Source organism: Bactrocera tryoni, chromosome 1 (genome assembly GCF_016617805.1).
Source record: "Bactrocera tryoni isolate S06 chromosome 1, CSIRO_BtryS06_freeze2, whole genome shotgun sequence".
In the NCBI taxonomy this organism is placed as follows: Eukaryota; Metazoa; Arthropoda; class Insecta; order Diptera; family Tephritidae; genus Bactrocera; species Bactrocera tryoni.
In genome coordinates this window covers 15,174,938-15,185,632 of record NC_052499.1, presented here as the reverse complement: position 1 = coordinate 15,185,632, position 10,695 = coordinate 15,174,938, and the positions used below count along the sequence as shown (strand labels likewise).

Sequence of the window (10,695 nt, the reverse complement as noted above, 5' to 3'; positions counted from 1 at the left end):
TGCACAAAGTTGTGGAAAGTTGTGGCAAGTTGTGGCATGTTAAAACGGTTCTAATTTCTACATATGTATGTACATATGTGTACACACAAGTAAACTATTTTAAACCCTTTTCCCATTATTTGTTTGCAATATATTGCAATTTGTAAATATACGTATGCATATAACGTACTATGTTAGTTAGTTTGTATGTAAGTATTTGTATTGGGACGAAATCCCACGAACATTGCAATCGAATTTGCAGACATGTATGTATGTATGCACCCTCTGCTACTGGAAAAAAATATCAGGAAACACTTTGATGCTTAAATGTTGAGCACAGCATAGGCGTGATTTTCATTACACACGAGTTAAAAACGATTAAATTCTAAGTAAAACTTTGCCTACTGAAACATTTGTATATTGTAATAGTTTCGTTCACATAATGTTTGTTTGTATCACCTAAAAATGATCGAGTTAGATATGGATAACGCATATAAATGAGCAGGATGATGAGTTGAAATCCGAGTGACTGTCTGTCTGTCCATCTTTCCGTCCTTCCGTTTGTCCGGTGCAAGCGATAACTTGAGTAAAAATTAAATTTCCACTAGTTCCTTGGCAGTGAGGATGAGTTCGCAAATGGGCATAATCGGACCACTGCCACACCTACGAAATGTCATTAATCGAAAACGTATAAAGGGCAATAACTAAGCACTTAATTAATATAAAGAAGTGATATTTGAAATACGGGATCGCAGTAGCAAGGAGCATCTGTGGGCTAAGAATTAAAAAAATTAGGCATGGCTCCGTTCTCTAAGAACTTTAATGTTCATAAATCCAAAACGGCTGAAGGTAGAATATTAAAATTCGCTCAAGACATATCAATTTTACACCACAATCGACACTGTAAAACTGGATGAAACTGAGTGATAACCCCGCCCACTCACCATTTATTAAATCAGTTAAAAACTCCCAAAAGCGCGATAAATCAATTAATAAATACTTCAGAGGCTTTGAATTTTACACCTAGGATGATGCGACAGGACTTTATACGAGTCGGGGTCAAAAATGGACGATGGGCGTGGTACCGTTCACATTTCAGTGCAAAGGCTGGAACCTATTGGACTGATATCGACCAAATTTGGTATACAATGTTACCTTGACTTTCCTATGTTCCATTTCGAAAACAAACGAAATCGGACTAAAACCACGCCTACTTCCCATATAACCCCAATTTTAAATTCCAGCTAAATCTTTCACCTTTCAAATTACAAACCAACCACCAATGAATTTATCGGTCCTTATGACCAAAAAGTGTCCAAGTCGGACCAAAATAAATCATGTCCTCATATACCGAATATGAAGATCGACGTTACAATTGGGAATATTTAAACGAAAATATCGGTCAATATATGTGATATATGTATATTGTAGAAATTCGGAGAGAATCCTTTCCTAATAGTATGCCTGTATGTATGTAAAATATGGGTTGAATCGGATCCTTAATTTCTGAAGCCCCCATATACCTAATAGAAAGATTTTCGAACTTCCAGTTGACTTTATACCACATTTATAGCCAAATGTGTCATCTTTTATTTTGTGCCTAAAATTTATAAAATCGGGTGAAAACTTGCTTTAGACCCCATATGACTTTGAAACCTTAAGCAAGAGTTACTGCTCAACCGCCGTATTCACTAGAAGGGGCGTAAGCCAAAGAGGTTTAAATCGCGGGTGTTCTATTTTAGCGGTGAATCGTTAACGACGATATTGCATAGTTCATTCGATAGTGTATCGATTGTCTTTTGAGTTCGAAAAATTCCTAAATTAATAAATGTTTCTATAGAATTAAAACAATTTGAATTTCAGTTTCTGTTCGAGGATAGTAACATAAATCAGAAAGAACCAAAAACAGTCATTGCAATCCTAAATAGTTTTGATAAAAAAGTTTTACACAACTGTGCATCGATATCTCAATATATCATATAATATATCAATCGCTCCTAGTAAAAGATCAGTTTCGCAAATTCGTAGTCAGTAAACTTACTCGCGGAATGCGACTATCGAAGACAGATTGAACGGCCTTGCTCTTCTCAACATCCATAGAGACCAGTCGAAGTCTAATTCGATCTAAAGCGGATGTACACAGGTAACTGATGATAAAAAGTGCGTCACTTACGACAATGTTAAGCGAAGACGGTAGTGGTCGAATCGCGGTGACCAAGCCAGTAAGGGAAACATCTTCTACTGGGTTGGAATGTTTCTATGCATCCACGTTATAATTTGGTTACTACCGGTTCCTGTCTATAGCGAATGATTTTTCTGGCAAAAAATTCGCTTCAAGAGAAGCTTATGAAAATCGACTGTCTCAGTAGTTTGCCAATAGGGGCGAGGGTTCCTATAAAAGCGTTCACTTAAATATAATATTTTTAATTATGCTAAATAAAACTTTTAATTTAATGTCGAAATAAGATATTTCTTTTCTAGACCTTATACATATGTACATATCGTCACCTGAAATGCAAAATAACGTTTCATCAAAAAATTCGAAATTGAGTGTTTTATTGATTATGATTCACTACTTCAAATTACTTACATAATATTACATATGTCAAACATTTTCAGGTTCTGAGCTCAGATATAAACCAGTTTTAACCAATACATATTAAAAACTTTTTTCACTCATGCTCCATTTTATGTCGTGTTTAATTCATGCCACTGTAAATTTCCGAAAATGTTGTTACGTTAACTTGCATTTCAGGTGACGATATGTACATATGTATGTACAAATTCATATTCTTAATTTGAAACATTAAGAAATCGTTATTGTTAAAAAATTGTATTTGTTGAAAAATATTATTACATAAATTCCATTTCTTGGTCCATGGTCTGTTAATAAAAAAGTAATTATTTTTCGCTTTTTAATAAAAAAAATGTACGTTCGTATGTAAGTGTATGTAAATATGCGTAAAAAATGTTGGTATTTGCATGCGGCTGATGAAAAATAGTGAAATAAAACAATTACAAAACTCACACTTTCCCGAATTCGGGCATTCACGTCACCAAATCCACATGCCGGCAGTGAGCGGGTAAACAAGCTCTCCATGGGGGATGCTTAATTGATTTTAACTGAGCTTAATTGATTGCATCTGTGTTGGTGCATATATATAGTACATGTAAAGAGTTTTCAAGTGTATGTGTGTCATACACCGAGAGAAATGTCATTTTACATCTTAGTATAAAACCCACTCCGAATCAACCACATCGTAAAATATTTATGGAAATGTAATAGTAATGCCATTATGTGATTGTTTTTTATAGTGAATATAACTAAAAGTTTTAAATCACATGTAAGTGTATTACATGAGTAGCTTGTTTTTACAAGCTCTAACTGCCGCAAAGTCTTTCCTGTTTACATTTGCTTACACCGCTACATACATGCATACTTACATATGTTATTTGCATATATAGTAGTAGTATGCCTGCTGATATGAAAAATAGCAACTCAAAATTCCTATTCGTTTTGTTATTGTTAGTGTTGAGTTGCTGCCGGATTGTGAATATTGAAAATGCGTAAAAACCTAATAATTTTAAATAAAAGTAAATCTCAGTCGGAAAAGTGCTGTGCTTTTGGCCATGACTAAATAATAAATTTTTGGGTAATTAAGTTTCACTTTATAATACAACAAATAAATGGTTTCTCTTAAAATAACTTTTCGAAGCATCATTTATTATATTTCTCTGTGTAAGTGGGAAAAAGAAACTCTTGTAATTGTATTTATTTTTCTAATATACACCATCTTTAGAAATACGGCACATACTTGTATGGTATATGCAGAAGTTTGTACATACATACGATTCTTAGGGGCATTCTTGCTTATCCCAGACCTATTTTATTTGCTTGTATTTGGTTTAAATTATAACAGCATTATGTCATCCGTTAGGAAAAACAGAAAACATGTTAACTTCGATTGCTTCAGTACCCTTCACAAAATAAAAAGTTTTCCATAAAAAAACTTGTTTTTGGTCGATAAGTTTGTATGGTAGCAATATGCTATAGTAGTCCGATCTAAACAATTTGTTCGTTATTTTGTCAAACAAAGAAATTTTCCATACAAAGACTTGATTTTGATCGTTCATCGTTTATATGGGTATTTTTTGACAACGGATTGTGACCGTAGCTAATTAAAATTTAAACTATTAACATAACAACTGTGAGAAAAAAGGAAGCTATTGTAATTTCCCATATTATCAAATATTACCATGTCTATTAGATATTAATTATATTTCTATTTAAATGTTTTCTTTGTACTACCAATCGTTTTTTTATTTATTTTTAGATATTTTGTAGAGACCATTGAACTTAAGTTTTTTTTATTAAAATGTTACATAATACATCGAATATGTTCATGCCATCAATTTTATTTCGGAGATGATGGATGTGGCAGAATATTCATGTGTCCGAAAAACTAAGTGCTGAGGAGGGATTTCGCTTAAGCATTGGCGAATTCAATACCCTTTTGGATGTTCTTCTTCAGCTCAGGCAATGCAGCTGCCAACAACTTCTTTTCGAAATCATTCAATTTGGGTAGACCCAAATTCTCTTGCAGACCATTCTTTCCCAATATCAATGGAGTGGAAAAGAATGTCGCTTCAGTAATATCAGATTGCACGTACGAGCACTCTACAACGCCCTTCTCGCCATTCAAGCCTTTCAGCAGGGAGCCGGCGAAACGCGCACCAGCGTATGCCATGGAAAGTGTTGCCGAACCGGCGCCAGCTTTGGCTCTTACGACTTCAGTACCGGCCTCCTGAATGCGTACAGTCAATTTCTCAATGGTTGCCTGATCTCCCTTAAAAGCGGGTTGGCATTGTGAGATGATGGGAAGAATGGTAACACCGGAATGTCCACCGATAACTGGAATATCTACCTGCTGTGGGTTAACACCCAAAGCGGCACCGATAAAGGCGCGTGCACGCACTACATCCAAAGTAGATACGCCAAATAAACGTTTAGGATCATATACGCCGGCCTGAAATTTTATAACTCGTATTAGTATGGATTACTTTTTCATTGCATAACAACTTTTGCTTATAAATGGTTGTGTATAATATGAAATGAGAAAATAAATTGCTATTATTTCTTTCTTTATTGAATATATAAAATATGTTTGATAAAATTTATACATACATATGTATGTATATGCGATATTTTACATACATATATATGTATATATCTTACCTTTTTCAGAATCTCAGCAGCGATTGGAACGCAGGTATTAACAGGGTTGGTGATGATGGCCACTAGTGCCTTTGGGCAGCTTTTGGAAATTTCGTTGGCAATATCGCGGATGATACCGGCGTTAACATTGAAAAGATCATCACGTGTCATGCCTGGCTTGCGTGGAACACCAGCAGGTATAACGACAACATCAGCATCTTTAAAGGAAAATACATGGAGTAAATGAAAGTTAATATAGTTTCTGCTATATAGCTTTTTAATGCATATCCTTGTTCAAAATAAGTGTACCTATAATATTGATGTAAGTTTGTACATTATAAACATATTTCCATATGCACACACTGCTGCTATGGAAAACGATAGCACATGATACTGAGATACTGCAGTATTTTTTTTTTACATTTTACCTATCTTATCAAAGTTCGTATATGTATGTATGCATAAACATAAGTGTCCATATTCATATACGAAAATCCGTTTGAACTTTTGCAACCATTGTTAATCATACCTTCTTAGATTAGAAAAATGTTTTTATATTTTTATTTTTTTAGCTAACTACTCAGACTATTTTAATTGAAAAGTGTATATACTAATTGTTAAATGCTGTCGATGAACTAACCTCAATAAAGAATATTATACATATTTTCGTTTCTTGTTACTCCACAACTAACATTTTCAAAGTCAGTGCCCCTCTTAACTTCGAAATTACTGCACCGATCCTTTTGAAACACTATTTTTATACATCATTTACGAGGTAACACTGGAGATTTTTTTTTTCCAAATTTCTACACATTTTTCAGAATATAATAAAAAAAAATGTAACCAGTTTTTTCACAACAGATCCGGGTTTGTCACAAAGTGAAAATTTAAGATCGATTATCTAACGACATAATTTTGAATTTTTGATTTCAGATTGACTATGAGATTCACCGCAATTCAACTTCTATCCAAGAGGCTCAAGAAATGTTGTTGCCATTGTCGTATTTTTAAACATTTCTCTTTGAAAATTTAACATAATATTCATCAAATGTCATACTATAATGTAGCATTGGTTTTTAAAAATAACTGTATCATTAAAAAAAAGTATAAAAATGGGCTCGGATTAACCCTACTCTGTAAAAAACTTACTTTTTAACGCTTTGCCCAACTGATCTGCGCCCATGTGGCCTTCAGTCGTGCTTTGAGTGTCAATGTGTGACAAATCGGCAGCCACTCCAGGTGTATGTACAATATCATACAGGGCCAAATTGGAGACCAAAGGATTGTTCTTCAACAACAGCGAAAGTGGCTGGCCGATGCCACCTGAGGCGCCGCATACGGTGACCTTGAAGTTGTTCTATAAAATAAATTCAGTTATTTTAATACTACAATATATTAGATTCCTACATTTGTATGTATGTAGGTGTGTGCATATTTCACGACTAAATTATAAAACAAGTATAGTTAAAGTGCAATAAGTCAAATAAATATGCATACATATGTATGTACATATTACGTTTGTCGATTACGTAAACAGCGAGTACTTGACAATTCAACCGTTGCCTATCTTTCTCTGGTCTTATATATTTTGCATTAAATAAATTGGTACTCACTTGCTTTGTGGTAGCAAACCCCCTCACGGATTGGATGGCCAATTGTTTGGTTACTTGCTTCAACATTTCGATTTGTGTAATAAAGTTAGAGACTTCCGTAACAATCTTTCCCTGCTTCGCTGGCTGCTGATTATGCACAAACACTCACGTTGGTGGAAACTTTTCTGCCTTCTAAAATAAATTTGCAAGTATGAAAGCGGCGAAGTCGACTAAGCCCCAATAACAACAACAACAGCATGTTGTATACGATATGAGTATACGAAAGGTACATTTGACATACGCAGCAGAGAAGCCGGCGACTGCGCAATCAAGAACTATGTACTAGATAAACTTTTGACGTTTCCATATTTCCTATATACTTATTTACATTCAGAGCCCTTGAAGTTGGCGGCATTTTAATATTACAAATATATAATTAACTAATGATTTAAAATTGGAAATACCTATGTATGTACATATACGCAATTCTCTGGATTAAAATTTAATAATTCGAAATATCAGACTTTGACAGTTCACTAATTAGACGCATTAATTTTAATTAGACTGTTCTCTAAGGTCTAAATACATATGTATGTAGGTATCTTCAGGAAATTTAGCATGAATTATTGTCCAAGGAAAGGGTATAAGCGCACTGATCAAAATCAAGTTCTTGAACAGATTCTTTTGCATTTGTGAAAGGTATTATAGTTTCAGTTCAAGCAAAGATAACGTTTTTTCTCTATATGTATTAAATAATTGAAATATTTTTTTAAATATTCGATTAATTTTATTGTATTTGTAACATCATATTTATAATCTCAATAGTGCTCTTATGGTATATAGATAAATACAATATAGTTTTGCAATTTTAATTAGTTTGTGAATTGTATATTTGTTATGTTCTATATAGTATGTATGTATATAGGTTAAAGAAAATCAAAAGCAATCACAAATTCAAAGGATATACTGTATGGCTGTGGGATAAAATTGCTACAGATAAATAAAGTAAACATTTTGTAACAATGATACGTGCGTAATTTAGATGTATAATAAAAATTTAACATCTGTGTTTGTATGTATGTAAATCTACTTATTGGATCGTTTGTTTAAAAGTTTTGCAGTTCCAACTCAACCTGCATAGTAATGCATTCGCGCTTTTCATCAAACAGTTCTCTTGCAAGTATTTCTTTTTTTTGTTCCAACAGGGCATTTTCTCGTACATAGTGCTCTATTATTTTTTCATAACCATCATCACCTCCAGCAACATCGTCTGAAATGGCAGAAGCTGTACTAGGAATATCACTCTTACTGGCGCCTGCTGCAGCAATCTGCTGCTGATATTGCTGCTTAAGTCGCAAGACTTCAGCACGCTCAGCAGTTATACGAGCTTGCAATTGTTCCTTCCAAAGAAGTAATTCACGATTTTCTAGTTGCAGACGAATCAGTTGAGAATAATCAGGATGAGTTTTAGGCACCATTAAGAACGACAATTCTTCATCAATGTAAATCCCATCAGGATGTGAATCATCTACATTGATCGATGATTCTTCCGGTTCTGGAACCTTTTCTGATTCTTCCTGCATAACTGGTGTTTTGACAGTAAGCGTTATGGAAGATTTTGCCTTTGTTATTTCAGGCGATTCAATATTAGCAACATTCGAAACTTGTTCTTCTGTGTGGCTACTGTTCATGTTTTGGTTCACCAAGCTATTATCGACTTCCTTGAACATATTTTGCCCCCGTTGGACTATGGTGCTGGAATCAGTGGCATCACTGGTATTTTGTAATACATTTGTTGGGACTGTTTGTGATTCCTCCATTGATTTCTCCTGTCGCTTCTCAAAACTACGTAACTTACGCTTAAGCTGTGTGATAATTCGCTGCACTTCCCACAACTGTTCTTCTCGTTTTTTGGAAATAAATCCAGCATTCATTTCGGCATGAATCTGTGTAAGCAAGCTTTCTTGCTTCCGTAGCTCTATTTGAATATCTTCCGCAGTTTCTGGAAGCTTTGGGCTAGATGGTGTTATTGGTGGTACGTATCTGTAAAAAAAATTATTTGATATAGCAAAACATATTGTCCTTCGCACGTCTTACTTAATAAACAATTTAAAAAATCTATTAAAGCCATTAGGCTTCCGTCTTGGCAACATTATTTGAGGCGAGGAATTCTAACTGATCACTTTATTATGTTACACATAGATTATCTTATCATCAATTTGCTAAAGAATACTCATATCTGATTTACTTACTTGATAAGGGATACATTTGTAAACAAAATTCCAGTGTGAGATAAAAATGCAACTAATAAACGATGTGACATCTGCATAGGGGGACTTAATAGCATCGCCAATGATTCAATCGTTAATTTATTGTGCTTGCCATGTTTAATTACCGAATCAAAATGTAGTATTATCCAAGTGAGTAGAGTTCTGTTGCAACTGGGTAGTAGTTCAAGTAATTTTTTAAGCTCATCTTGTTTAATCTGGGAGTTAATTGATGCTGCATCCTCAAAATTAGATATTAAGTCTGTGGTCAAAACCGGTTCTGGCAGTTCTCTAGAAGAATGAGCATATTATAATAATTCTAATTTTGACATATTCGCCTTTTATTACCGTAAAAATAACTTCAATAAAGCACATGCTGTTGCTATATCGAGTTCATCTGTATCTGTTTGCCGTTCTCTGTTATTATACAGTCTTTTAAAGTGTTGTACGCGTGTCTTCAATGGTTCTACCTTGTATATTTGATCATTCTTCAATGCGTGCTCCTGAAGGTAATCAATACAATCGCGCACAACAAGAGGTAAATTAACACCATCATGGCAGCGACTCCGTTCAGTGGCTAGACTAATTGATACACCAAAAACAGGCTGAACATCGCCCAATTCAAACAATTCTTCAGAAGCATTGCTGGTCTGCTTAACTTTCTTGTCCTTTTTTTCCTTTTCTTTATCCTTATCCTTGGTTTTCTCTTTCCTTTCTTTTTCCTTACGTTCTTTATCTCTTTTTTTGAGTTCCTTTTCTTTTTCAGTCTTCTCTTTTTCCTTTGGCTTTTCTTCCTCCCGGGACTCCCTCTCTGATTTATCTTTATCACGCGACTTTTCTCGTTTCTCCTTGCTTTTGGACGAACTGAATTTAAACGTTTTCAACTTTTTTGACTTCGAAGGACTTCTAATTAAATATTCAATGTCATTATGATAAGAATTTACATGAAGGACATTAACTTACTTCGTATCCAACTCCTCTTCTGGAGAGCTTTCACCTTCTAAAGCTGCATATCCCCGGTCCTTGCCCTTTTCCTTTTTATCTTTACGCCTACCAATTAGTAGATCTTTTTTACTTACTTTATCGTGTTCACCCTCACTATCTGCAGAAAAGTTATTTAATTATTTTTATTTATTTAAAAAGTGCATATACACTTACAATCACTATCTTCTTTACTCTTTTTGGATTTTCCATCCCCACTTTCAGAAGCATATAAACCAGGGAAATCTTTCTCAACATCTGGGCTGTCGAAATCCATAATTTGTTTATGGAACCACTATTATATTTGTCAGAGATAATTTATCCGTGATATTTATTATTAAACAAGAACTTTTTCATTTACAATACAACAGAAAAAATTTATATAGTTCTCAATTGTCAACAGAACAGCTGTCAATTGGTAATATAGGTAAACAACCTATAGCACTCTTCTAAACGGGCCCCATCGGCACTTAAGAGAGTAAATAAATATGTTATATTTAAAGGAGGTTCACATATCTGCACAAAAAGTTTTAAATCAAATTTTTTTAAAGAATTTATAAGATATTATCTCAGTTTTGATTAATCGTAAAGATTATTGTATAGATAATGGGATTAAAAAAAAATTACTTGTTATATGATTGAGTCTAGAAGATGATCGGTA

General features: G+C 34.0%; 2 protein-coding genes across 2 annotated transcripts; both read right to left on the bottom strand.

Annotated features, from left to right (window-relative positions):
* Positions 1-4,330: 4,330 nt before the first annotated feature.
* On the bottom strand, positions 4,331-7,006 carry LOC120778690 (malate dehydrogenase, mitochondrial). Its single transcript, XM_040110640.1, has 4 exons — positions 6,808-7,006; positions 6,344-6,551; positions 5,216-5,412; positions 4,331-5,006 (listed from the first exon to the last, which is right to left on the bottom strand). Exons 1-4 carry the CDS (start codon positions 6,871-6,873, stop codon positions 4,467-4,469), a joined length of 1,011 nt encoding a protein of 336 aa, XP_039966574.1. The 5' UTR covers positions 6,874-7,006; the 3' UTR covers positions 4,331-4,466.
* A 565-nt stretch (positions 7,007-7,571) lies between these two features.
* On the bottom strand, positions 7,572-10,432 carry LOC120782599 (ralA-binding protein 1). The gene is made up of 5 exons (XM_040114954.1): positions 10,212-10,432; positions 10,017-10,155; positions 9,402-9,959; positions 9,039-9,344; positions 7,572-8,829 (listed from the first exon to the last, which is right to left on the bottom strand). The coding sequence occupies exons 1-5, from the start codon at positions 10,309-10,311 to the stop codon at positions 7,893-7,895; spliced, it is 2,040 nt and encodes a 679-aa protein (XP_039970888.1). The 5' UTR covers positions 10,312-10,432; the 3' UTR covers positions 7,572-7,892.
* Positions 10,433-10,695: the final 263 nt, after the last annotated feature.